Genomic DNA, 27,850 nt, shown 5'->3' with positions numbered 1-27,850 from the left:
GATACCTCGAGAGTCGAGATGCCCCGTTGGTTAGGATGCCCCGGAGGGTGTACCGGGATGCCTCGAAGTGGAGATGCCTCGTTGGTCGGGATGCCCCGGGAGTGTTCGGGAGGAGAAATAATGAATCTAACGCATGAGCATGAGTGTTTTATATTATATGCTTGCGTCTAAATGAATTCATTGTAGAATATTGAATTGATCAGATTATTATGGCATATCCAGATGGAAAAGGTATAACATTTATTCAAGTTCTATGTATACTGTTTGTTATGCATATATGTTGTTTGTGCCGGGTGAAGTGATAAGCTGATTTTCCTAACGTAAACCTAGAGATTTTATTTACTAGGCCTCGACTCATTTCTTTATTTTTTAGACGTGTTGGATGGATGTTCCATAGCCGTTGCGTTTTGGAGTTCTCGTATATTATGAAGGTGTCTATGAAAATGTGTTTGTACCTGAGTCTGAAGCACTATACACTAAGTGTAGCTCTACTATATGGATCGACGTGGGATTTACAGAATGGGTTCCTTATCGATTTGTTGCATGGTATTGTAACCTTGACGGCGAGTTAGTTGGCCCGTTGAGGGGCTTCGACATAGATGATGGTGATCCTGCAACGGAGGGCGAAGTTACGATCCATGACGTTACCAGACTTCTGTCCAGGCAAACTTTTGGAGTATAATCTAGTATGGAGATAGGCAACCTCGACCTATTCAGACTTTTGTTTTGTGCTTATATGATGTTTGTCTGGACTTGTAAATCTGACAAGTTATGTTAATAAGAAGCATAAGTACTTTGACTAAACTTGTGTGATTTTCATGGTTAAAACATGTTCAGACTTTACTTCCGCTAGCCCAATTATTTATAAAAGATTAATATCTATTAAAAGACACGTGTAACGTGTCACGTTCTGGGGCGTCACACCCGGTGCCCTAGTCGAGTCCATCTAGGCTACACCCGGGACCCCAGTCGCCACACCTAGGACACCATTGCTTGTGCCCGGAATGCCAAGCCCGGAAATATCGAGGTCGAACCTGGGTCCTCGGCACCCATGCTTGGGTCCGTCGAGGCTAGGGCTTAGACCCTAGCGCCCATGCCTGAGTCCCTGACTTTCAAGCCTAGGTCCATCGAGTTTGGGCTTGGGACTCCTGTGCCCATGCCCATGCTCGAGTCCCCTGCCACTTGAGCCCCAGTCCATTGATGCAAGGCTCGGGCCTGAGCAATGGGGATCGGAGCTTGGCCTTGATGGACTCGAGCATGGTGCTAAGGTCCCAAGCCTGACCTCGATGGACCCGAGTCTAGGTGCAGGGAATTGGGTCTTGGGGTTGAGTTCGGGGGCCGACCTTGATGGACCTAGGCACAAGCACCGATACCGGAGTCCTAGGCCCGGCCTTAATGGACCTAGGCTCAAGAGCCGAGGTCCTAGTCTCAAGCCTAGGTCTTATTGAGGCACGAGCACTAGGGACCTAGGCTCGGCCGCTATAGACCGGGGCTAAGGCATTAAGGAGCCGAGCATGGGCACTGAGTTCTCGGGCTTGGTTACGGTAGATCCAAGACCAGTGCCCGTGCTCATGCCTCGAAATTCGAGGATCTAGGCTTAGGACCCTGGTGCTCGTGCCCTGTTCCTTGTCTATCCATGCACAAGCCACTAGTGCCCGAATAGTGTATGTCTATTTAGGAAAATCAAATGAGATTTTTCCTTACCAAACGACGGAAAATATTTTCCAGTTCGTTTTCAGGTCTCGGCCAAATTCCGGAAAAATACTGTCGTTTTCAAATCTAAAAGCCCGTGAACATTTTTCCTCCAAACAAACAGACCACATCAAGTTTAGATCGGGGAAATGGGGACGAATGGCTATTTTCCCTTTTGGCAAGAAAGAAATAACTTCTCCCGGAACCAACAAAACCAGAAGTGATATATGTACCGCAAGAAAGAATATCCTAAAGAAGTAGCATCAGCAGCATTCAAGCGTAACTCGAACCAGAATATTCCAGGTATTCGCCTTGGGGCCAAGCGTAGATTTGCTGATCTAATTCACATGTCGCTTTCGCTATAATCATCGTCACCATGCTCATCCCTCACACCAACCCCAGCACTTAAAAAACCCACCCTCCTTTTCCATCGTCAATCTCCCTCTTCTGCGTGGTCTGGTGCAAGAACACACGCACCCTTCTTCTCCTCTTCTTCTTTAACATCTCTCGATCGATCTCTCGCTCGCTCGCAGGAATTTGCTGCTGCGGAATGTCGAACAGCGAAGAGCAGGTGGAGGACGCGGGCGCCAATGGAGGAGACTCGTTCCGCGAAGTGAAGCGGCGGTTCAAGGACAGATCGAAGGTGCGCGAAGCTTGGGTGTGTTTTGTATTTTCCTGGGTCGGTTTCGTTTGTTTCCTTCGGGTGATTTTCGTGATGTAGCCCCGTCCGCGACGTCGGTTCGCGGCGGTTTGTTTGTTTCCCCGGTGTAGAAAGTGGCCCGGACGAAGGAGATGACGAAGCAGATGATCTCCAAGCAAGCCGAGAGGATCGCTCAGCGAGCCGAGGAGCACGAGCGATTCATTAACAAGGCAAGGTTTTTTCTCTGATTTCGCCACGACCCTTCGCTTTGGCTTGAGGTTGGTTGTATTGGGGGTGTTGCGTTCCCGCCACCTCGGTGAGATAGCATCGTTGTGGCGTTTCTGAATCAGATCGGGGGTGCCGAATTCATTGGACGGCGATGTTATTTCCTCTGTTTATGTTTCGCAAAGCTTAGCTAAATGAGAGTCTCTGCTTAGGCTTGATATTGTTGCTGTATGAATATTGGTTAAGTTTGGAAAGTTGGGTATTCTCTATCGTGGGGTCTTGTTAAGCCTGGAATTCAAAATTTTTTTACTTGACGAATTGATGTTTAGGTGACGCATCTATTAGGTGTCCTCGGGTTTGGTGGGTTTTGCTACCTGCTTGGAGCCAGTAAGTGACATACTGCTTCTCTCTTGTTTGTCAATAGGATGCATAAATCCATCACTAATTGTGAATTTGCTGGAACTTCCCACTTCTGCAGGACCACAAGATGTTCCTTACGTATACTGTCTGTTCTATGTGATTTTTGTCCCCCTCCGGTGGATATACTATCGGTTCAAGAAATGGCATTACTACCTATTGGTAATCTCTTAAGTCCCTCGTGTTAAGTACTTGGATGGACTCATGTTCTGATGTTGGTGTGGTGCTGGGTGGGTTTTAAGCAATTGAATTTCATTGTAGAGATTGATTAATTATCAGAAGTCTTGCCTATCACAGAATCGAGTATTTCTGGGTTCACCTAACTCTCTCAATATGTTCGACCAAGAAAAAACTCTCTCAATATGGGAATTGGTAAAAATGGTGAAAGTTGTGAGAAGTTGAAAAGGGGCAGAGATTTATTTACCTAGAAATTGTGCCTGTTACAGAAAATGAGTATAGCCAGGATTAGTCGACTGTGTCAGTGAGAGGTCTCTCGTTTAAGAATGGTGAAAGTGGTGAATAGTTGAAAAAGGGAATCCAATCCTTATGAAAATTCCTGAAATAAATGCAATTAGAAATTCCAGATCTGATTTTAGTTTTGGAAAAACAAAATCAAACGGGACTTACGTACCGCTGCTGCTTTGGATACTCACAAGAGCAAAGAAAGACAAAAAGAAGAAAGAAATTACCATCAAGAACAACAAAAGATGCTAAGCCATGTTGATTTTCCTTTTCTTTAAGCTTCTTAATATCATCCTCAACATTATTTATTTTCTGATAATTGTTTTATCTCATGAAGTCATTCCAACTGAGCATTTTAAAGTTTGACATTCTACATTGTTTCTCACAGGACTTCTGCTACTATGCCAACACTATCTTCTTGGTCGATCTTCTTCTATATCCGAAAAATGAAAAGCTTTTTATGGTTTGCTTCTCGTTTGCCGAGGTAAAGAGCTAGCAAGGGTAAATGTCCATGATTTTAATACGAGACCCTTATACTTTTACGTTTAATGCTATGGCAGGGACCACTGGCATGGGCATTGATTGTCTGGCGTTGTAGCTTGGTGTTTAGTTCAGTTGATAAAATTGTTAGTGTGCTCATTCACCTTTTACCAGGTGAGTTCACAGTTAATCTAGAATCCGAACTGCTTCCCTTTTCCTATATATTCAGAAGTGATAAGCAGTTTTAGGTGTGATGAGCTTTAAAATGGTTATTATAATACTTCATTCATAATGTCCTAAGTAACTGTCACACCATGAAAGATCTTAGTACCTGTAGTTGTGATGATTCCTTGGTAGTAATCCATTTTTCTTTGTGACTAACTTTAGATGCTTCCTATGGTCTATGTTGCACAGTATAATACTTAATTTGTGAAACTTGCAAATTTCCCTGTTCTCGTGCTCCATTTGGGCATCCTAAGTATCTTGAGTCATTGCTTTCAATATGTCTTTTCTAATCCAGCTTGCCAATGTTGAGGGCAATTTTAATTTTTACAATTGCAGTACTGCATTGATAATATTTTTCAGCTTAAATAAAATTTAAAAGATGTGTAAGTTTCTAATCTATGGAACAGCCATATTTCCTGACTGATGAGGACTATCTTGTAGCATTTGTTACTTATCTGACCAAAATGAAAAGAACTTCTTGCTGATCCGTCTAGTAACTACCTTTAATCCGGTGAGGAGAGTTATAGAAAGGAACTGGAAGCATTTAGTAAGCTCCTGGCTGTTATGTTCTGCTCCTCTTCCCCTAGAGACTAGAGAGCTCCTGTTGCTGGTTCATTTTGTGACATTTATTTTTCTTTTAAAGTTGGAGTTCTTTCAAGAGGTAAGCTGGTTTTATAATTAATGGCACCAATCTTAGTAATTCTCAAGGTGAAGAAAAAAAAAGATTGAGGGATTTGGATTGGAGAATGAAGAGGGCACTTGTATGACAGTGTTTTATGGCTGTATCAAGTGCAAGTTATAATGTTACTTCATCACAGCTCATGAGGCTGCTTCTTGATTGAGATCTTGGCATACCTACCTCCATATATTTAACTTATCCACTAAATGATTCTTCAAATTCATGGATTTAACAATTTTAGTACCCAAACTTGTGAAAACATGAAGAGATTCTATTTGCTTTTACGGAGGCGTTTTTTGGAGCTACAACTCTAGGGCTGCTGCTTATGTCCAAATGACTCCTAAAAAAATGTTCGATTATCTAATAAAAGGAAATCATTGTTCATTCAGGATTAGTTTTTTTTACCATAAGATGGTGGAATCCCGCCACATTTGCTGCCATGCATCCTGAAGGAACAGCACGAAGAGTCTCGTGGCCGTACGTGGAAGACAAGTCCTATCTCTGGACTTGGCTGTTTCTGGTTCCCTTAGTTGCTTATACTCTTTGGCAGGTTCTCTATTTTCTCATAGTGAATGTTCTACGTCGACAAAGACTGTTGAGAGATCCTGAAGTTATGACTTCTTATAGGTTTGTCGACTCTCTCTGTCTCTGTCTCTCTTCCCATCTATTCCTCAAAAATCAGAGCGCAGACTCGCACACCCACAACCACAAGAAAATGAATAGTGTGTATCCTATCTTATTCATTTCAGAGTGCTTTTATGAAATCTTCTGGCTTATTGACCACAGGGAACTGTCTAAGAAGGCACAGAAAGCAAACAACATATGGTGGCGTTTGAGTGGCTTACTAGGGGATAACAACCGGCTTCTCATGTACACTCTGCTTCAAGGAATATTTACCGTGGCGACCATGGCGCTCGCTGTCCCCATCTTTTTGTCTTATAGACTGCACGTGGTCTTCCAAATACTAAAGGTGTCTGCAACAATTTGGAACGGCGGAAGCTTCCTCTTGGAGGTTATGCCAAGGCAGGTCATTCTCAAGGAGAAGAAGAAAACGGAGACGCGACAAGGACAAAACGAGCAGGAACAAGCCCCCGTTGCAAAGGACAATCCTCCCAGCACAGTTAACTGCACCGAAACGCACCAATCGTAGTGCACATCGGTAAACCTCGAGACTCGAATCTTCATCACTTGTAGAACTTCCATCGTGGCGATGTGTCAGCTGCCCGATGGTTGCGAGCATGTTAAGCTCGCCCAGCAATGCTGATTTGTTCCGGCTAGTCCAAGGTTGCATCCTTTACTGATTCCTTTCTTTTAGAGAGTTTCTTATTCACTGGAGTGTAAGAGAAGGTTATCATGGAGGTGAATTCCAAGTTTTGTCGCCAAGGTTTGGACGTGAATGTCCTCTAAGCTTCAGAAAAAAGCCGGGACATATGTTGAATTGTGTGAGTAGCCTAGAAAAGAAATTAATCAAGATGTTGTCAAGCTTTTGCTCGTATTAGTAGAGTTAGTAGAAAGCAAATCAATTGCCTGTTTATGCTTTGTGCTTGAGGATGATCCATCGAAATTGCATCGACCGTTGTAAGCATCAATATCGGTACCACTAAAACCGATGAATCCAAGAGGTCACTCCGAAACTTAGTTTCTGCGACGTAAATGCATCATCTACAGATGACAATGTTGAGTCTTTAAAGGAAAAATTAAGAATTGAATTACTTTACTTCTCACGTACAATACATATATTGCCCTTGAACTGCAACTGCTATCACCACTTACGCTAGGGAAACAAAGAATTCCCAAACCACTATAAAACCTGAGAAACCAAAGCCATCACCGAATATGAATGAATCCCTCACCCGAGAGAAAAAAAAGAAGGAACAGAAAAGCCGAAACAAACATGAAAATTGCCTGTTGGAGGCGTGACTGAATTGGCGGGATCCGACCCGCCAATCTGAAATGGCACATATCACTGCCATAGCGATATGGCTTAAACTAAAGAATGGCCCTCACGTCGAAGGGACTTGAGGGGTGAAAAAAAAGAATGGAATCAACCCAGACATCAACCAAATATAGCCCGGGTTGATGGAGAACATGTAATATATGGACACTTAACAAAACAATATATGCACAAGGTTGTCGGTTTTGATCCGCTGAAGCTTGGTGTATGATGAGACTGAAGTCGAGGCCCAAAGATGTGATCGCACCCTCATTCTGAGCGTGGAAGTAAGAAACCAAAACCAGAGTTTTCACGTATCAATGCTGGAGGATCAACATCGGCTATGTCTATTTGTTGCATTGACTTCGAGATGTCATCCACGGAGAATGGGATGCTGCGTTGAAATTTTCAAGCTTGATTAGAAACCAAGTTGCGTTCTTGGAGGATGATAAAGAGGGGAAGCCAAGACTTGCTTGCTGTCAAAAAGAAATGCAGATAAGCATAATGGAATACCTTGAATCGTCGTCTAGCAAGAACGAGCGACTGACCGCATTATTGGAGTCCTCGGTCATCATGACTCTCATACTCGAAATAACCTGAACGAGGAAAATTGGAAATTACGATGAATTTGAGCCAATGCGAACAAATCTAAACTACAAGATCAGTTGCGTGTATACCACAGAGACCATAATTAGCACTGCCCTATGCAGATAGACTATTTACTTACTTCTGAAGACACGCTATGCGTGCCATATTTATCATCCCAATACATCGTACTAATCCTGTACAACTGCTGTATGCTTAGAACCTGAAAAGGCAGAGAAGCATACGCAAAAAATCAAGAGCATGTCCAAGAAGCGGACAAAAAAGAAAACTGCAGCATGGGGCTTGAGTAGTGCAAAGGATGCAATTCACTCACTGGGCAAAGTTCTTTAGTGATTTCGGTCAAGGTCTTCTTGGGTTTCTGATGTATGACCTGCGTTGTTAAGAAGTTCGAAGGAGAAAGATGGTCAGCAACTTCACCGGTGATCTTACCAGGTTAGAGATTCTTCAAATGTACGTTACCAGAAATCCGACGGCCTGCCTAATATGCTTCAATTCATCCCAAGCTGAACCTGCATACTGCTTACAAGAAGAGTTCAGCAACAGAAACCAAAAATTAAAAAAAAATAAAAAATGAAATGCCCAATCATCCAAGAGAGAGCCAGCGCTCACTTCCTCAGTTGCTTGATTGCACCACTGCTCTAGTTCAGCCAACCCTGATTTTACGTACTCGCCATTACTAAATGAGCAACACTCTCGCCGTAAAAGAAGACTGCAAAAGAAGAATGCAAAATTTGTCGCTTAGATACTGACAGAGCATGAACTAATGTGTTCACTGGTGATACTATTGCGCTTTACAATTAGTCACCTGTTAAACAGCTGAACATTTATGAAGGAGAATATCTGTGTGAACACCTTGCGAACTAGGAAAGGTGGGACCTGAGGAATCATAATCAGAATGCATAGTTCGTAAAAGACAAGGAAGAACCATAAGCAGCAATATGCTTTAACTTTCAAATTACTTACATTGTTTGCTTTCATTGTCTGGTGATAATTGTTCAAGCTTTTCACTATGCTTTGCCAGTGAGCAATCAAAGCTTGCTGAGCGACAGCATTAGCTTGAGAACGTCCTTTGACCAAACTACCTCTTGATGTCCTGGGAGCCTGCATTAGGTTCATGAATACTTAGAGCAGGAGAAAGTCCACACCTCAAAGCACACTTATGAGAACCTGATGACTAATTTATATCTAGAACGTCAGCAACTGGTCTACATTCCGGAGACCAGCATCATAAAAGTAATGTTCTGTGCTGTAAGCCACAACTGAAAAATTGGGACGAATCATAAAGCTTGTCTTGGGCACATGAAAAGGTCTACACTATCACTCTCCATTATCTTCCTTAATCACACGAGGAAGACATGCACACCAACTGGCTCATATTTTCATGGTGGAGAATTATAAGTCTCAAAAAAATTACAGCCAATATCTTGCCATGTTACCATCAATCTGACGTTTTCTGAGCAGAAGGGACTGTATAACTTCCTACTTGACCGTGATACTCGGTATAACCTAGCTTATAGCAATAAGTAAGATTTTACTACATCATAATTGAGTCCTGCAACTCAGCAGCTACCTGGATACATAGCCCAAGCAATGGAGAAATCTCTTTCTTCAGGTTGTCTCGGATCATTCCATAAATTTTCTCCAGAAAAGCAGTAAGCTGTTGCTTAAATAGCAAAGCTGGATATTTGGCCTCAACTTGTCGCAAATCATCCAGCTTTGTGAGCCCTCTACCATTGAGGAAAGAAAGTCCAGCACCTTGAGGAGACGACCGTAGCCCCTACAATTTCAAATGGTGAAGTTTGCAAACAGATGGAACTCAAATCACGGAAAATAAATCATGCGAGAGTAGTTATCCAGAATTTTGTTTCATTACTTGTGACATCCTCCCAAAAAGAGAAGCAGAAGACGTTCTCCTTCGCTGTGGTGTCAAGCTAGCTGCTCCAGTTGCTTTAAGAGTATGTTGAAGCAGCAGCAGCAAAGTTGATGTGTTAGATAACCAATAAGCTAACACGCCATTATTATCCGGGACCTTCATCAATTTGCAGAGCGCATCAGTGACTAGTGAAATCCCTTGTGAACTGACCAATTTTTAATAATCCCACAGACAGAAACTACAGATTACAGAATGGGGAGAGAAGTGTTGAATAGGATACTTACTTCTATTGCTGAAGCTATTGTTTGGATTATACGGTCAAATATGCTTGTCCTTTCAACCTCAAATGATCGCCAATGAAGTAGACATTTGTAAATTACACAGGCAGCAACAGGTTTGCCTCCAGAAAATCCCAAATTTTGTGATATACATTTTATCAGCAGTTCCTGGTTTTCCTGAAAAGAGAACGATTGAAAATTATTCTGGACTGAAATAAAATAGGACCAAAAAAGCTGGAATAGAATGAATATGTGAAAAACGAAGTATGCATTAAGGGGACATTAATTTTCTGCAAGTCTAATCACCACTAACCTGCTGCTTCTCATTAAGCGATTTCTGTGGTTTTTCTTCAGATTCAGGTTCACGTGTCGGTGTAGCCAAAGACATGTCCTGCAAAAGAAGCAGGCTATTGAACAAATGCTTGACTGAAAAATCCTGATATAAGTAGCATTGATTAGATAAATGTGAGTTCTCACCAATGCAACCCTTGTTTCTCCATTTGCAACTGTTCCATTCTCGGGTGTTCTCTGCATTTTATTTCCCAAATTTACAATCTATTATCGCATCAAGAAACAACAGTATTAATTAAGTCCCATCCGTACCTGCATAACAATAGTCTTGGGTCGTGCAGACAAGTTTTTCCCTGTCGGTGACATAGTCAGTGCTTGCTGACGCAGTACTTGATTTTCTGACTCTGTGTTGGACAATTTCTCTTCTAGCCTGAAGTATAGAGACGAAACCAACATAATAAACATAAATTTCCTTTAGAAAGAAACCATTGTCCGGAGCAAGGGAAGATATATGCTTCTGTATTCATAAAACAAGACAATATACAAACATCAGTTTAGAGCTACTGAGAATATTTGCATCTAACAGACCTCTGCACAGAATCCTGAAGCTGATCAGCTTTTCGCTCTGTGTCTTCGAGCTTTCGAGCCAGCTCTGATATTCTGGCCTCTGCATCCACATGAGCTTTCTTTGTCTCTTCTGCTGCTGCTCTTTCTGATATAAGCACAGCCTGTAAAGCCACAAAGCTTTCTAACTTAGTGTATCAAGCTAATTTCATATTCAGTAAACATAGATGAAATGGGTGAAGCAATCACATTGATTAAGCCAATCCATAGTTAAAAAAGAAAAAGAGATTTTCTAACTCGGTATTTGATAGGATCATATATATGCAGATTTCAGCCAAATAAACATGCACAAAGCTTGTGAATACCAAACTAGGCTATTACTCCACGCAAATGACCTCCTGATCATCCATGCACAAACAGAAGCTATTTGACTGTTATATTCAGTTCAGTTGCTACTTGAGATCGACCAAAAGTCAGATCATTTACACTTTTTTACGTGATTACAGAAGGAGCATCACCCCTATTAGAATTGCTTCCAAGAGAAATTCCTCATCTAAAAGAGTCAAGAGAAATGTCCTTTCTTTTGTTATAGCCTGTAGCATCACACAAACTTTGCATGCCAATTGGCTTCAGCACCACCAAATTATCCTTAATCTCCAGCAAGCTTTTAGTATTTCGTTTAACTTACTAAAACCACAGATATTACGGTTATCAGCAGCACCAAGCAGAGAAATTACCGAATTGATGTCCTTGATTTTTCAAATTTTCTAGTTTGGACTATTAGCCATTACTCCACCAGTAGGATTTGGTTCCAGGCATCATTATAAGATCAGAAGTGGGATATGAGACCATGCGCTAAAGATAACACAATATTCAGTATGATGGTGTACCTTCAAGCTCTCTATCTCAGCTGTTAGTTTATTAATCTTTTCTGTGTCTTCCACTATTACAGGAGTCTCCTTCACAACCGGTGGAGCATCCTCAATAGCTTTTCGAGCTGCCTCTCGTTCTTTGATGACCTTGGCATTTGCTTCTTCCACTTGTATTTGCATAGAGTGTAAAACCTCCTGCAACTTAGCAATCTCTTGTGCCTTTTCCTCTTCCAAATCAGTCTGAAATTCATATTACATACCAAGAAAATAGTAAGTTAAACCCATGGAATTGTTTGTCTTAACAATTGAGCTCACAACACTGAAGACCAGTCCAAGACAACATACCCTTAATCGCTTCTCCAGCTGCAAGCGCCACGTAAGCTCTTCCACCCGCTTTTCTAGTTTGTCTTTAGCTTCTTTGAGAGCACCTGTTTCTCGTGAAGCCTAGATAAATATACAATAGCAGTCAGTGTCTGAATTTATCAAGTAGGCTTATATAAAACCATGCTCCGAAGCAAGATGTGTCCACAGAAGGAAAATCAAACCATTTTTAGTTTTCTGAGTTCACGACGAGCAACTCTTCCTCTCCAACCACATTGTGTAACGATAGCAGCCTTGCGAAGACTTTTATAATATAAATATGCAATGTGGCACCGCAAATGAGCCTACACAGAAGGAAAGTAAACAGTGATCATGATCATTTTTAGTTTGAACTCAATTTCATCCTAGAAAATCTAGAGATAACTTTGAAGCTTCCATCAAGCAATGCGTGTAACCTTCTCAAGGACAATAAATTCAAAGAGAATCAGTATTGAGACCTGAACAATAACAGCAGCCTTAGTTTGCTTTCTGAATCTAAATTCATCTCGAGCAGTCATGGCCCTTAAACCTGTTTGCAGTGTGATTGCAGACAGCCTTACAGAAAGGTATGACTTCCTTGCAACATATTGGCGGAAGTTCTTCTGAATCTTCAGGGCTGATGCTTCCCTTCGCAGCTGCTCATAGAGCTTGCATGCCAGTTTACCTACTCATAGTGGCAAAGAAAATGACAGTTATAATTTTACCAACTGACAGTATGGACCACATGGAAGCGGAACAAAATGGATTGCTTCTCAGTAGGACACCTCACAGACTTCCTGATTTCATAACGAACTACAATCACGCGTTAAAAAACCAAGCTATGTCTAAGACACATAGACTTTTCAGAAAGTAGCATTCCATACGACAGAGACACCAGCATTTCCATTTCACTTGCCCATTAAGTAAAACCCCATGAAGCAGAAACAGACGTTTGATACAGTTTCAAAGAAGAAAATATACCTCGCAAACAAGATTGCATCGTAATTGCCGCTTTACGCAATGCAATAAATTCCTTTCTAGCAATATATGTGCGACTTTGCCTTTGAATTATTCTTGCTGCATTTCCTAGCACCTCTGCTCTCCTTGAGTCCAATTCTGCCATTTGCCCAGCTCTTAAGAAAACTTTCGTCTTTCCTATCTGCAAGGGATAAAAGTCAGCCGACACCAGCAAAGGTCCATGTATCCCTCTATGGTGGGACGGGTATGTTCATCATTTAAGAAGGCACACTACCCTGAGTGTAACTGTGCCAAGACATTGGTACACTAACTTGGTTCTTTGTTGCTTCAATTTTCTCTATCCCGCAGGGCAAAGAGCTAATAACTCACTCGAGCACTAGAAGGCGACGCGAGTCAGCTAATTTCAAGAATGTGGTTTGCAATAAAAGTGTGTAGTTCCTAATCTAATGCCCAATAAATTAAGTCTTGATGAGGATGTCTCATCAACCTCAATGGACAAGAATCGCAATAGGTGCAACACGTTCTCAAGCAATGCAAATCATTTGATCAATTAGGCACAGCCATCAAGAAAGGTCAATATTTTCAGTCGTGAAAATGGATGGCCTCACACTACGCTGCTGTTCATTGCCTTAAACGATTCGTTTATGTCAATTAGACTTTCTCGCTTCCACACTTCCATATATTATAGAACATGTCCGAGTCATGTAAAATGTTGATATGTCAAATACAGTCACAAACATGATCTGCAGTATATTTTTATAAATGGCCCAAGTCCTTATGGTTTTCTACATTAACTCATCTCATTCCTTTAGCTATTCCTGCTTCCATAACTTCACCTTGTGCATGTAGAATGAGGATAAGTATGATGAATGAGTACTAGTGGCCAGCTTCCATGCGGGTTATTTTATGTCACCGATCGGACAACTTGTTTCTATGGCATCTCAAAATAAAAAAAAAAGGTGGCAATTAAGGAGATGGTTGAAGTACCTGATAGCCCTTCAGTCCCATTTTATCCAGTATCTTTTGACAAGCAGTCGTGTCATCATAACTGCAGAGGAAGTACACAATAAGGCCATAAAAACCAGCATAACAAGACAAAACCATCAGGAAGAACAAGGATAATGCGACATTTGGTAGTTGCACCCATTTGTATTGCCACTACCGTGTTAGGAAGGTTAGATATATTAAATGATCACAGGGATCTAACACTCACTTTCCTTCCAGAACCTCCGGGGCAAGGACACCGAAACGGAGAAGAAATTCATAAAATGTCCGTCGAGTCGGATATCCAGCACAGCTAATCCTTATTGCTTCAAGAACACCCTACAAGAAAAAAGAAGGCTCAGATAGGAATGAAAGACCGTAAAACGAGCTTTCAAGCTAACAAGTTGAACAGAAAACAAGTGAAGTATACTCACTCCACAGCGCAACTGTTGAATTATATTGGAGTTCTCAAAAATGGCGGGCTTCAGGACATTGTTTGGCTTCACACATCTGATATAATGAGGTTCTGTGGAATTTAATGTCTCCATCAAGGATTGAAGTTGCAACTGCATTTGAAAACACATTTCCCTCTTAGAAGAAAGGCAGTATTTGTCCCACAGCAACAAAGATGATCAAATACTAATCCCTAGAATCGAGTTATCTGAAGTAGCAATGATTAAACAGAGGCACTTCAAAAATAAAGCAATTTATCAAGCTGCAATAGCAATCCTAAACAATAATGAAAGCTTCTTGGCACATGCCAAGTCACACTTCCTTCTTCCTGCTTGAGGTTATCTCTCTAAGCCAGTCCCAAGACCAATGCTAGAATGTTACGCAATTTGAAACAACAATTTTTTGGGGAGCGTGCTTTGACATTTTTTTCTGGTAAGTGTGCTATGATACAATGTTACAATCTTCATGCGACATATCTAGTGTTTTCCAGCATTAGTACATTAACAACGATATAATAGGAGAATACAAAAAGGAGAATTCGCTAATTGAAGCTCCATAGACATTTTCTTTCAGTAGAAATTTCCACATCAGGGTAATAGATCCTGGTTTTGGCTCTATCTAGTTCAAAGACCTTAGTTTGACCTAGCTCCGGAATGCCCTCAAGAGAATTGCCTTCTCTTCAGCAGGTTGCTTTCCCAAGATCGCCTCTGACTTGCAAAGATAAGTCGCAATGCATTAATGTGCTTAATGCGCTGGACTAAGCTCGATTAAGGCCAAATATGGAATCTGAAGGAAAGATTTCATAACTACAAAGATACAAGGCACTTTTCATAATTAATTTCTAGAGTGAAGTATTTATGATTTGATTACCGACAAAGTTAATTTCTAAACCTAATGAACACAAGAATGATAGGCATCTGCCCCTTGGTAGGACAAAGGATGAGTTCGGGAAAACTTTTGAAAGCCAGCTTTTGATTCCCAAAGTCCTTTGAGTGAAAGTGACAGTAGCTTTGGATTTTGGGCATTCAAAAGGGAGACTTTGGGCGTGAAAACTTTCAGTCAGAAGACTTTGGAAGTACAAAGCTGCTTTTCAAAGCTTTCCCAAACTCGTCCTTAGTAATCCACGAAGACAACCGATGAACAACCCAAGCCATACCTTAAACCGGGAACCAATTGACGAAAATTTGGAGGACTTCGATGATTCTTCAGGAAGTGGAGGAAAAAGACCTGCCACAAAGGAGCATGTGGATTCCGTCAAAAGAGACTGATGTTCTGCCACAACATAATCTTTGTTCTTATCAAGGAACAGATCAGCCAGATAAGTGACCTGGGAAACATGAAGAAACAGTCAATAGTCATGAATAAAAGATTGTTAGGTCCGACTTTAATTGACGAAAGCAAAACAATAGTTACCTCCCCAGCATAGTGAGATATTGTAAAACTTGTGCGAGAAAGCTTAGGTTTGATAAAGCGCTTGTTGTTCTTAAAGGTTTGATACAACTTCTGAGCAAATGTCTCATGTGTCGACTTAGGAAACATGCTGTAAAACAATCAGAACATAAGTCGGATAACGAAGCCAGACTTATATTTTATTGATGTGACTAATAAATAGATATACTGCTACGATATACAAGTCCATTGCAGGGACCCAAAAATCATGAAACAGTGACAAAATAACCTAGAATAAAAAGAAAAATAGAAAACATTAATTGTCTGCATACCAGGCTTCGTCTAAAAGGGCAATGATCCCTCCAGGTTTCTGCAAAATTTTAAATGTTTTAGATGTTAGTAATACACAACATTCAAGAGATCATGAGGAACTTTTAATTCACCATGAAATTAGGTTAAAATATGATAACAGCTCATTAAGGATTCAGCAAAAAACATATTGGCGAGGACAAGACACCTTCTCAATCAGATCCAAGACATCTTGATTATCAACGAACTCTATGTAGCTCCAGTTGATCTCTTCTTTGGTATATTCCTCCTGTTCCATCTTGAAGACATGCTGCAGACGTACATTACCAAAGATCAGGGTAGGGAACCCAAAATTTATATTTGAAATAGAGGCATGACAGTGTTTTCCAGTATATGAACCTGATTAAAATGTTGCTGCAGTTTCTCATTTGTAAAATTGATGCAGAACTGCTCAAAGCTAGTAAAGAACAATAGTCAGATCCAAGTGTCAATCATATGCTTCCTGTCACGCATGTCTAAAATTAATGGCTTACCTGTTGAACTTAAAGCTTTCAAATCCATAAATATCAAGAACCCCAATCAATTGCTTTGAGTTGGGATCTTGCCCAATTGAATTGTTAATCTTATCCACAAGCCTGGGAAGAAAAAGGAAATTGTTAAAGCAAACAATTTTGTAGAGGACTATAATTGTATTGCTGGTTTATAAAGTAACAGAAGTAACAAAACATCCCCACTCATTCAAACGATCAACATAAGCAAGCATCAACCCTACTCTAATAGAAAGGGAAAATAGCAACGCGAATTCAATATAGGCTTAGAGCATGATTAAATCCACGATTTACTTGAAAAGTGAACAGCATATTATACAGTTCAGGTGTCTGTTGCTCAAGTTTCTTTATAATTTCATTGAGAGAATACACTTTCACAGAAGAAGACTTGATAATTAATCCAACTAAGTATGATAGAATGGTCTGGAAAATGTTTCCCATTCCAACAGAATACTGAATCTTTGCAAACAGCTCACAAATCGATCCCTCTGATGCTACAGCCACAGGGTTTATGTATATGCCGTTCCATAAAAAGCCTTTAGTGGACTGCGATTATCCTATTCCTAGATTCTTCCTGGTATACCATAGCAAGAGCATCCCACTGCAGAAGTTTCCCCACACTGCAGCAGTTGGGAGGGGTTAATCTATGCAGCCTACCCCTAATTTCTCAGAAAGGCTGTTTCCGTGACTTGAACCTGTAACGTCAGGCCATAATGGAATAACCTTCTACAGCTACATCAAGGCTCGCCCTCTTGATAATCCATAGCAAAAGTAGAAGAAATAAAGTCCTTGGGATTCAAAGGACAACATATGCAGCGAAAGACGTGCAAATTCAGGGCAAGCCAAGAAAGGCAGAAAGCAGTAAGAGAATTGAGAAGGATAATTACCAATCAAACAAGCGAGAATAAATAGTTTTGGCCAGGGCATCCCTGCTACCAAGGGCAGCAACAGGATCCAGAGGTCTTGTGATGATCTCCTCGGGGGTCACCATTACACGCTTAATCATTGCATTTTCCAAGCTCTTGACATCGCATCTTGTGAGAGATCAATATATATGTTAACGGCGTGCAGTTAAACACCATATATAGACATCACTAAAAGCAGGGTAATTATGTCCCACCTAAGCAGCTCAGCTGTTGTATTCAGATGGAACTTAGACTTGTCATCTTTAATGACCGAAGAGTCAATTTCCTGCCCCTTTGCAAATTCAACATTTCCTAGATGCAGAACCGCAGCTACTACCCTAAAAATTGCCTCCTGAAATAAGCATTTGCAATGAGATTAAATTCAACTGGAAGTGACGGCTATTTCTGAAAGTTTTTGACAGAAAAGCAAAGGACAGACCTGTTCTTCCTCGCTAATTCCTACAATATCCATGGCCCTTCTGGTTGCGAGGTACTCTTCAGCATCGTCGACTCCATTTAGCTCATAACAGCTGGATTGATTTAAGTAATGGAATGACTTAGGGTCTCCCAATTTGTATCTCTCTCTTTCCTGTTAAGCAAGTAATCAATCATTCCTTAGGAATCCAAAGAGATCGAAGCTATCATTAACCATTGTTTAAAGAATGCAGATAAAACACTGAAGACCAGTCACGAGAGCAATCACCTCTTGCGGAGCCGCACAAAGAAGGTAGAAGCAATGGTAGTTTCTCTCAGGATCTGAAATTTGGCAAACTCGAGATCTTTCAAGCAAATAAGTCCTTACAGCTGCCCCAGATATCCTCCCACTCTTGTCAAATTGGATCTCCACGAACTTTCCAAAACGACTACATTAGAGTAAACCCAGCACACACGGAAAAGCTGTAAGATAATCCCTCCTCAATATAAAAGCATCTCAAATGCTATCCAAGTATTCTCCTTAAGAGCAATGAACAGGGATCTAGATGCCAAAAAATTGGGGTTACACAGAAATAGGCAAGAAATTTGAGTTCCAAAATGGCCCGACAACCATCAGCCTTTCCAGCAATTTCTGAACATTGTAGTGATCTCAGATTAATTTCTTAAGATGAGAGAAGCACTGGATTTTCATGCAGGCTGTGATACAGATCAAGTTAAAGCAGAACATCCAGGCAGTGAAACCGGTGAGGCAGGAACAGTAGACAACTGTCTTTCAAACTAGTTGTCCACTGAGGTTTATTCATCGCAAAAGGCAGCAGATCTATTGCCTACTCACCTTGAATTATTGTTCCTGACCGTCTTTGCATTGCCAAATGCTTCAAGAACTGGATTAGACTGTGAAAGTCAGAGACCAAGCGCATAGCTAAGTACACAATTTCGATAAAACACAAAAGGCATAGACCTTCATCAACGGAAAGAAACAAAAGATAAATAAGTACAATAGCATGGGAGAACTTCATCCTACTTCTAAAACTTGTTGTTCCACTGTCCGTCCTTCTACTCCAGATCGACCACCCAGATATGCAAGATATCGCATGAGCATCTTCGTTGTCTCAGTCTTACCAGCACCACTTTCTCCACTTACCAAAATCGAATTGCTCTTTCCCTCGTTCATCATTGCCCTGTCGTATATCTCTGACAAGATAAGCAGATGCATCGCAAGAAAATTCTGAAACTTCCTCTAAACCAAATAAAGGTTCACCTGTATGCAACATCGGCAACAGCAAACACATGAGGGCTTAACTCTCCAAATGCTGCTCCCTTGTACTGCTCCATCATGTGAGTATCATACAAGTGAGGTAGCCGTTGAAATGGGTTCACTGCGATGAGTATATTCCCTGTGTATGTCTGATACCAAAAAAAAAAAAACGAAATGGCACCTTCAGTTTATCTTCAACCTAGTAGTTCAGCTTTGCATTGTGAAATAAAGAAACTCGGCATCTTACATAGATTTCGTTGAGTTCATATCTCATGGCTAAGTTATGAAGAACTCCCGGTTCATGCAAATATGAAAGCTTTGTCATGTCATCCACCCCTCCAGGAGGAGCTTCCATATCTTTTGGATATACTTTCGATATGTTACTAACAACCTGCAACGTGGATCCAATTTCATTATCATCGACCTAGAAATAACATCATCAGTAGCACAACGTGGAGTGTCTCGGCGCTCTACGTTACAGCAAAACTTTTCTGACTAAACTATCCTCTCTCCTCATGGTACCAAAGTACAACAACACTTGCTCGGAAGAATTTTCTAGTAGAATCTTCTCTTTCTCAGTAAAACTCTAAAACAGAACCACCTCAATATGTACCCTGCCTTAAAAGCCGGATAGAATGTCATTTGGACAGACAATAGCATAATATTTGGTCGGAAAAATCTTAACTCTTATGATAAGAAAACCCCATTTGCAGAGAAGGTGTGCTACAAAACTCACCGTTTTTCCATCTGTTGTACGTATATGAACTTCTTCACCATTAATGCGGAAAACTTCGCCATCAATCCACGCCTGCACGGGATGCTCGACCCATACATGAGAACCCACTATAATATTCACCGGTGCAGCCTACAACAATTTGAGCACATAAAAACTGTGAAAAGGCTGCATGAAAGCCATTCAAGAACGTATCTTTGAATAAATAAATGTCTGCAAAACTACTTGAGGTAGAGAGATTTGGCTACAATTATCAACATTGCAAACTTCCCTAGGTCCAGCTCTAGATAATCTTGATTATCATGGATCTTCCCATAATCAGTTTTTTCCAATATATTGCGACCATGCTCGGTGGTTGCAAGGAGGTAAGTGTTGATGAGCATATATTAAACGTCCTCAATCATGTCACTCGTTTTTCCATTAAAAGCACGCAGTGGTGCTTTGTGATAGTTTCCACGCACGCACACTTGTCTTCCTAGCCTTACTCCAAATTGTCTAACAGCCCCGAAGTCCACATAAATAGAATAACTGCGACATTAGGTTTTAACAACATAACCACGTGTCCTTCTTCGTTGGGTTTAACCCCACTGGACGAATAACGTGCAATCATGTCTGAGGCTGTTCATTGCATGCGAATTCAGGTGGGTCAACGCTACTTGAGCACTCCAAAACTAAACGTATAATATCCAATTTGAAGGATAACATGGAATTCTAAAGTTCAATTGAAGCTGGATTGCAAGAGTATAACATCCAATTCGGACTGGGAATTAGAAATAAATCAAGAGACAGCCACAAGTTTGCAACGCCATATCATTTCCTCAAGTTGAGGCAGGAACACACAATTTCTCAATTGCGGCAGGTCTATAAACCATCTTCACTGAACTAGAAATACTGCCAGCAAGCATGAAGTAGCCGCCTAAACCGATATTTCAGTCTCCAGAGTTTTCTCCCACGGTAGCCATATTCTATTCCATGCTCCAATCACCATTAGTCACTCGCCTCTCCGTTCCAACTAGTTATTCCGATCGCTACTCACTATGGGGCCTCTACCACTAGTCGTTCAGGGTAATTCCATAGAGCGGCACACATATTTGATCAACACCGAAACGGATTCATCAAACAATTCAAAACCGTCTCAGGCCAAAACACTGCTAATCAGTTTAATTCTCAGAGAACCGATAAAGTCGAAAATTTTACTTAAAAAAATCCAAGCAGCTTCAGCTTAAGCTTCTTCCGCACAATTAAAGTGCATCAGTATATCAGCTAAAACACACCTAAGACCAACCAATAGAATCGAGTTCGACACGCTTTTTCATTCCCGATATCGAACAGGCTAGCTCTACGTTCAATCAAAAAACCAAAACTCGAGAGAAGCAATCGATTCGACACACAGCAAAACCGACACGTCCGAAAATCTACGCCGATCAACAACTCGATCGCATCACCGCTTACTGACCATGGGACGAATCGCCGCTCGATCTCCTCCCCCGCCCTCAACTCATGCGAGGAAAGACCGAGCCGCGCGGGAATCGGACTCGGCGGCTCAGATCGGCCGCCGCCGCCGCCTCCGCCGAGACCAGTGACCAGCTCCGGGCGGGGCCCCGGCTCCCAAAGCTCCCGGCGCCGAACTCCCGAGACCGCGAGAGACGGAGAACGGAAGGTCTTCCGAAGTTGACGACGAGCTGGAAACACCGAACGCGAGGCCGATGAGCGGAAGCGAACACAAGAGAAAAGACCAGAGCGGAAATCCGAGGTTGTCTCTCTCTCTCTCTTTCTATCGCACTTTTCCTTCGTCAGGTGGGTGTGGTGTTTCTCTCTCTAGGGAGCTCAGGTGGGGGGAGGACGGTCGAGTTTGAGCTGGTCTCTCTTCTCTGTGTTGCTTTCTCTCACTTGGAGAGAAATGGGGGAAAGATCAAAAAAAAAAAATTTCAATTCGCTTCTTCTTCCTTTTTCTTCCCCCTTGCTTTTTTTTCCCTCTCGCTGGCGGTCGCCCTGGGGTCGTAGAGAGAGAAAGAAGAGAGAGAGGGAGGGACAGTCGTGGTGTCCACAAACGATATGATTAAGCTCTCTTAATCCGACATTAAGTACCCTGATTAGTAGATTCAGCAGTAGCGGTATCAGTGTCTTAATTACACCGCCCTATTTCTGTGGGGGGCGTGTCCTCTTCTCGAGCACTCGCTCCCCTCCCTCCCTTTCCCTTTCCCCCGTTATGACAGCATCCCCCACCTATCCCCTTTTCTCTCCTCCGACGACACCGGAGAATGTCTTTTCATCTTTAAAAAAACACGTGTATAAAAGACGTAGAAAATACGTAATAACAAGAGAAAGATCTCGACCCGCGATTTCTCGCGCGAGGGGTGAATTAAGAACGGGGTCATAGAGGATCGGCGAGATTTTTCTCATTTCGAGTATGATTCGGTTCCCTTTAGCAAGCCGGGAAAAACACGGGTCGGTCACGAAACGGAAGCCGGCGGCTTTAAAGATTTGACCGTCTGGAGTTTGCGACCTTTGCGGTAGCTTCGTTCAGGAAGACCATCCGAATTCCTCTTTCGTGTCATCGATATGCCATTAATGATTATTACCATTGTTCAATGAGCCTCGATATACAGAATCAGCTGGGCTTGATTTCCTTAATCGGCCACGGACAAAAAGCCTTAATTAATCGCGATTAAACTACCAAAAATCGAATTACTTTTTTGCCCGGAATCTCTTTAACGGGAGGGGCAAAATCGTCAATGCAAGTCCCGGGGACGGACAACGTGGTAACTCCCGTTTCTAAGGTACGCAAGATTTGCTCTCCCTCTCTCTGTCTCTGCCGCCGCGGACAGTACAGATCGACATCCGCCCACCTGTCGCTGGCGCGTATATAATATTTTTTTTTTTCATTTTCGGACCAAAAGAAATATATATTTTTTTTATCTTTTGTTTTCCAAAGCGGGGAGATCGGAATCCCGTGCGGCTCGGTCGCACCGCCTTGGCGCGTCCCGCCGGCTAAAAAGAAAATGACGACATCATCGATCGCCCATCGCCATCATCAGCAGCCACCCGCTAAGGGGAAAGCGACACGTCGGCGCCACGTGCGGCGCGCGCGCGCGCGTCGAGCTCAAGCCGTGCGGCTATCGGGCGGGCAGGCGCAAGGCAAAGACATTCCCTCTCGAGTCTCGAGCACGGTTTTTTGTGCGCGCGGGTCGGCGCTGGTCGGCGCGCCGTCCAAGGAATTTTTCTGTCCACGGGGGCACGGCGCGACCGGTCCGGGCGACGAGAACGGTGCAAGGACGTCACCCCGAAATGACCGAAATGACCCCCCACGTTGTTCAGGCTGACGTGGCAAAGGAGAGAGAGAGGGGGGCGGTAGTGGCTGACACGCGCGTCGGGCGGCCATTCGCGGGGCGCTATGGGGCGGTGGGTCGACCAAGAATCGGCTAATCCGACCCAACCAATCACACGAATTTGATGAGAATAATTTTATAATTTCACGTTTGAAGTTTAATAAAAAAGTTACAAAGTGACTCCGCGGTTTTTGAATTATGTGAGGGCGGATTGACCAATTTCTTATTCATCTTGAACTCATTTTAAACGCGAAATCGTAATTATTTCGAGATTCCCAATTCCAAACCGTAAGGATATATTGAAATTCACGGACCTTGTTTCAATTCCGAAATTTTTATCGTTTTTCGATGTCGTTAATCGTCATGTCTCACTTCCTGCTTTACGTAAATCGAACATGAACTCAAGGTACTGAAACCCGACTAAACAGTTGCTTGGTGGCTTGAAGAAATCGTTGGTGGATGGGGGAATTTAGCCACGAATTGCGAAAACAAAAGCTCGGGGAAATTTTTATTAAATGCGTCTCTAATTTCTTTTACTCCCGAAAAAATTAGCTTGAAAAAAACAGTAAATGATTAAATCGATACAAAGCGAAAGTCATAAAAAAAACTGCAATGAATAAGATCAAGGCGCCCGTTTTTATTTTTTTTTAGTATATGTACAACAATCAAATATTTCAAAAAAAATATCTCGAAAAAATATGCGTTTGTTTCGTGAAAAATAACATATCTCGCGTGTCATTTGTCACCTGAAAAAAAGGAAATTATTCTCTTCGTTTCTCGGAACGAGGCACCGAAAAAAAAAAGGCTGATCCTATTCATAAAGTGAGAGCCCCATGCCCATGTCCAAATTGCCCTCCTATTCCCCCAAAAAAATCAGATCCTTAACAAGTTGGAAATCACCAAACAATGCTTGTAAAGATCGACATGATAATCCGACATGTGTACAGGATAAAAGAAAAGGCCACTAAAAAAAGAAATTAAGAGAGCTTGTGTCTTTGTGATCAAGTGTTCCTCAAATCATAATCTAACATAAAGTATTACTTTGGGTTGAAGAACACTCTTGACAGTATACAGTGGAGATGATTTCTTAGTATATATACAAATGATTATACTCGGGGCATGGTCTCGGACGAACCCGGTCGGAAGCCCGGCGACAAGTCGAGTCGGTTTGATCGGGTTTCCACAGGGCTCTCGTTTCTTCTTCTTCTTCTTCTTCTTTTCCCATCCAGACATGTAATGTCTATCCGTCTACTATTGCTACCACAAGCCACAATCTACGAATTCATTGTATCGACCAGCTTCTCCCCCGTGTTACATCACTTACTTCAGCATGTCAAGTGTATATGCATTGGACGATATACTTTCTCAACTTTGAAATATCCATGGCAAATCACACGCACCCGTGCCGAGAGAAAGGTGCGCTGAAGTTTTGAAACAGGTCAAGATAACGTAATGAAAGGTAAGAGATCGGATCCGCGGAACCTCGTCAATCATTCCCTTAGGAGATCTAAGATTACTATGAAAATGGTTAATGGTTAATTTATGTTGACAGCTGAGCTGATTAGTGATAGTGACCCCCATATTTAGTATAACTTCACACAATAACCTCTCAGAAATTTCATGTATCAAATTGACTTCAAAGTTTTAACATCCATGTCACCCATCAGAACAGCCATGTATTTAGCCATTTCTCTGAAAGCCATAAATATTCAACTAATTATACAAATACAAATGATCTGCAACCAAGAAAATCTCCCGCAGACTATTCTAACGAAAGGTTAACGATCAGCAGCTTCGAGAAGTTACCTTTTCACAATATGCAAATAGATACACCCACCTTCATGAGTAGTCATAGAGCGATATGCTCTTGTCATCAGATACACTAGCAAGCCGACCACCAGCTCTGACACCAGCACCCGCCATTGGTCGAAAGGCAACCCCCCAAACTTGATCTGAATGGTTACTCATTGTCTGAACGGCGGCCCTCATACTAAGATCCCACAGCCTCACAGTCCTGTCACTTGAACCTGTCGCAATGGCCGCTCCATCCGGGCTGACATCAACACTCAGTACCCAGCTAGCATGGCCAGACATGGACCCCACCAGGGACTTACCTTCGGCATCGTACATGTGCACATGAGCATCATCGGATGCAGAAAAGAGCAGCCGTGGCTCAACTGGGGAAAATACGAGAGATCGCACTGGCATGAAGTGGCCTTCCAGGTGGTGCAGAAACTTGGCACGAGCCACATCGAATATCGAGATTGTACCATCCATTGAGCCGCAGGCAAGCCTTTTGCCATCAGGACTCCACGCGACAGAGAGGACAAACTTCTTGTTGCCTTTATCGGAGGGCTTGGGCTGTTCTGGACGAGGAATCGAGAGGGTTGCATTCAGTTCCCATGTGGCAGTGTCCCAAAGCTTGATTGATGCGCTACCTCCACCTGCCACTGCTAGAGTGGTGCCCTGGGGAACAAGTATTACTTAGCAACATTGAGATACCAAAATAAATTTGCATGTTGAAGGCAAGAACAAAGCGGTACTGCAAAAGGTGGAAAACAGCACAGAAAAGCCATTCAATCTTGAAAGCCACTTGGCACATTTTTAGTCTTTATTCACATTACACATAAATAAAAAAATCACCAGAAACCTTCCACGAGCTGACCTTTTAAGGAAAATTCAAGCTTGACTTACAGATCGGTCAAACATTTTCATCAGCAGACTACAAAGATCAGATAGGTCGCTCAGGACTTAGCTTCTTTAAGTCCAGATAACCCTGAACAGCATCAATGATGCCTCATAATCTAGCAAAGCTTTGTGAACAATATCCACAATGCACAATTTCATTCAGGCCAACTTTCTGATCATCACCATATCAAAAGTGATTTACTTTCCATAAAAGAAAGCAATCTGATACTAATACGGAGCTCATTAATGACCATGATCATGCATGTCGAGTGCCCCGATTTTTCAACAAGCATCCAAAAGCAAGAACCAAAAAAACTTCAAGTAAGCAGACATCAAGTATGAAAAGAAAAGGAAATGAAAAAGATAATAACCATTTCATGCTAGTCTCGCTCTTCTCTGGTGTTTTCAAATACCGACAACAATAAATATCAGTGACGAGTTCAACTGGACAGTCAACAAGTAGAAGAATTCCAACTCTTTTTTAAAAATTGAAGTCATCTAAGTATTCTGTTTTCTTCACACCCGTGACATAGCTTACTTCTACTTCACATGGTAGGCATTCTCTTGTCAAAGCTGAGCATAAGAATTTGTTCCCCTCTACCCTCAATAACATGATTTTTCAAAGTCAACAAAGGGATTTTAAACAAATAAGTGGACATATATTAATATGTAAATGCTTTGACAAAGTGGTGAAGCGCCCGTGACGAGTTCCTAGAGGGATTGGATATAAGCCCCAACTTCAGTGCACAGGTTTGCCCTTTACAGATAAAAAGATCTAGATGTGTTGGGTTGGGCTGCTTGAATCACCAGTTACACTGGAGGAACTACAGTCACTCAGTGTTCAGTCCACTTCGACTAATACAAGCCACCTACAATAACCAAATCGGACACACATGTCCCATTTCCAATTCATGGGTCAAATCGTACGGTCTAGCTCACGCCAAAATCCCGAGATTCTTCCTTACTTTAGGAAACTCCTAAGATTCTCACGATATGCTAGGGGTAGGAGCCGCCTAATAAACCACCTCGAACTTCATGGACGATATGCTCAACGCACCTGCCACTTTAATTCGATTAGATAACTCGTTCAAGTTATTGACTTGCTAGAGCCATTCAACTCGAGTTTACATTTCCCTGGCCAATGCTAGCTTTTCTCAATGCTTTACCCTATTTAAGTCTCTTAGCTCAAGCAATCTTGAGAATCCTAGGACTGCAGAAATTGCAAGTTGTTGGATTTTCATTAATATATATGATCAGATAATTTGGATATATGTGACGGTAAAACAGATATTGAATCAGTTCGCCCACATTAAATACCAGATAAAATTAAACTTCCGAATGCCCGATACTCCAAAAACCAAACTTTGAAAAGAACTCCAAATTCCCTCCATTTGATGTCCGCCTATCGAAACACGAACAAATTCAAATCAACCCCCCTTGGTACGAAAACGAAAAGGTCGGAAATTTAATCACCTTGGGATCGAACTGCATTTGCCAGACTTCCGACGGAGGGGCCTCGAGCGTGGCGATGGTGGCGTTGGTGTCCACGTCGAAGACCCGTACGAAGCTGTCGATGGAGGCCGACGCGGCGATGACGCCGGAGGGGTGGGCGGCCACGGAGACGACGCCGAGGAAGTGGCCGGCGTTGGTGCGCTCGAGGGACAGCTCGTCGGGCCGCCACAGCTTCACGGTCTCGTCGAGGGAGCCGGTGAGGAGGAGCGCCGGCCGGGCCTCCGTCGCCGGGACCCACGCGGCGGCCCACACCGACTCGTCGTGGGAGTTATCGACGGACTTGAGGCCCGCGAGCTTCATCGCATTCGAATCGCCGAAGAAGATGGAGAGAGAGAGAGAGGGCAAAGCAGAGTTGCAGAGTGTGTGGTTTTTGGTCGGAGAGAGAAACCCTAATTTAAGGATTTGATGGTAGAGGATTTGGGGATTTTGGGGAGGTTTTGACTTTTTATGGGAATTTGCGTTGACCATAATGGGTATGGATAATCTTCAATATTTATGTCCTTCTGATGAGAGGAAGTAAGGGAGTTCTCTTCTTATGGTAATACTCTATAATGGGAGTTGGATAATTTTGTATAATTTGTCATGATTAAGTCCCGATTATCGCTTAGGTTCGTGCTCATTCAAGTTCGGTGTTACGACGGGTTTGTTTCGTGAAAAATAGCTCATATGGAAACATTTTCTAGATTTTTCGATATTTGGAACGTCGAAAATGGACAGCTGCACTTCGAATTTGAAGAAAAAACAAACAATTTT

The 27,850-nt window shown here is 42.2% G+C and overlaps 3 protein-coding genes across 4 annotated transcripts; 1 reads left to right on the top strand and 2 right to left on the bottom strand.

Moving 5' to 3' along the window:
- The first annotated feature begins 1,864 nt into the window (after positions 1-1,864).
- Positions 1,865-6,354, top strand: LOC115684602 (glycerophosphocholine acyltransferase 1). 2 transcript variants are annotated; one of them, XM_056310913.1, is made up of 9 exons: positions 1,865-1,995; positions 2,226-2,350; positions 2,464-2,562; positions 2,887-2,944; positions 3,036-3,136; positions 3,825-3,920; positions 3,997-4,090; positions 5,210-5,447; positions 5,607-6,354. In XM_056310913.1, exons 1-9 carry the CDS (start codon positions 1,920-1,922, stop codon positions 5,968-5,970), a joined length of 1,251 nt encoding a protein of 416 aa, XP_056166888.1. In that variant the 5' UTR covers positions 1,865-1,919; the 3' UTR covers positions 5,971-6,354. The 2 variants fall into 2 exon arrangements, with proteins under 2 accessions (XP_056166888.1, XP_030465251.2); XM_030609391.2 differs by having other exon boundaries at positions 1,866-1,995; positions 2,226-2,335.
- A 150-nt stretch (positions 6,355-6,504) lies between these two features.
- Positions 6,505-21,355, bottom strand: LOC115684601 (myosin-17-like). The gene is made up of 39 exons (XM_030609390.2): positions 21,025-21,355; positions 19,572-19,700; positions 19,083-19,226; positions 18,839-18,984; positions 18,602-18,758; positions 18,413-18,471; positions 17,846-18,005; positions 17,582-17,731; positions 17,358-17,494; positions 17,125-17,271; positions 16,223-16,324; positions 16,089-16,146; positions 15,898-15,999; positions 15,713-15,750; positions 15,405-15,531; positions 15,148-15,318; positions 13,973-14,104; positions 13,768-13,877; positions 13,542-13,602; positions 12,558-12,735; positions 12,056-12,261; positions 11,783-11,902; positions 11,583-11,681; positions 11,256-11,477; positions 10,390-10,529; positions 10,114-10,231; positions 9,988-10,038; positions 9,824-9,901; positions 9,517-9,687; positions 9,233-9,388; positions 8,930-9,136; positions 8,323-8,460; positions 8,165-8,235; positions 7,969-8,068; positions 7,819-7,875; positions 7,673-7,729; positions 7,481-7,561; positions 7,267-7,349; positions 6,505-7,147 (listed from the first exon to the last, which is right to left on the bottom strand). The coding sequence occupies exons 1-39, from the start codon at positions 21,025-21,027 to the stop codon at positions 7,024-7,026; spliced, it is 4,590 nt and encodes a 1,529-aa protein (XP_030465250.1). The 5' UTR covers positions 21,028-21,355; the 3' UTR covers positions 6,505-7,023.
- A 3,198-nt stretch (positions 21,356-24,553) lies between these two features.
- On the bottom strand, positions 24,554-27,497 carry LOC115684590 (WD repeat-containing protein VIP3). Its single transcript, XM_030609372.2, has 2 exons — positions 27,059-27,497; positions 24,554-25,363 (listed from the first exon to the last, which is right to left on the bottom strand). The coding sequence occupies exons 1-2, from the start codon at positions 27,395-27,397 to the stop codon at positions 24,737-24,739; spliced, it is 966 nt and encodes a 321-aa protein (XP_030465232.2). The 5' UTR covers positions 27,398-27,497; the 3' UTR covers positions 24,554-24,736.
- Between the last annotated feature and the right edge of the window lie 353 nt (positions 27,498-27,850).

The sequence above is a fragment of the Syzygium oleosum genome, unplaced genomic scaffold, assembly GCF_021117445.2.
Source record: "Syzygium oleosum isolate NSW1041296 unplaced genomic scaffold, Sole_v2.1 Sole_v2.04, whole genome shotgun sequence".
Taxonomy (NCBI): Eukaryota; Viridiplantae; Streptophyta; class Magnoliopsida; order Myrtales; family Myrtaceae; genus Syzygium; species Syzygium oleosum.
The sequence above is the reverse complement of the archived record's forward strand: the minus strand, read 5'-3'. Positions and strand labels throughout refer to the sequence as shown.

Excerpts from the sequence above, each read along its gene's own strand:
- LOC115684602 (XM_056310913.1), top strand. The coding sequence starts at position 1,920 with ATGTACCGCAAGAAAGAATATCCTAAAGAAGTAGCATCAGCAGCATTC. Across the intron at positions 2,351-2,463 it reads CGAAGGTGCGCGAAGCTTGG|AAAGTGGCCCGGACGAAGGA; the intron begins GTGTGTTTTGTA and ends TCCCCGGTGTAG. Across the intron at positions 4,091-5,209 it reads GCTCATTCACCTTTTACCAG|GATTAGTTTTTTTTACCATA; the intron begins GTGAGTTCACAG and ends TTGTTCATTCAG.
- LOC115684601 (XM_030609390.2), bottom strand. Across the intron at positions 17,732-17,845 it reads TTTGTGCGGCTCCGCAAGAG|GAAAGAGAGAGATACAAATT; the intron begins GTGATTGCTCTC and ends CTTGCTTAACAG. Across the intron at positions 8,236-8,322 it reads AGACAATGAAAGCAAACAAT|GTCCCACCTTTCCTAGTTCG; the intron begins GTAAGTAATTTG and ends ATGATTCCTCAG.
- LOC115684590 (XM_030609372.2), bottom strand. The coding sequence starts at position 27,397 with ATGAAGCTCGCGGGCCTCAAGTCCGTCGATAACTCCCACGACGAGTCG. Across the intron at positions 25,364-27,058 it reads AAATGCAGTTCGATCCCAAG|GGCACCACTCTAGCAGTGGC; the intron begins GTGATTAAATTT and ends CTTGTTCCCCAG.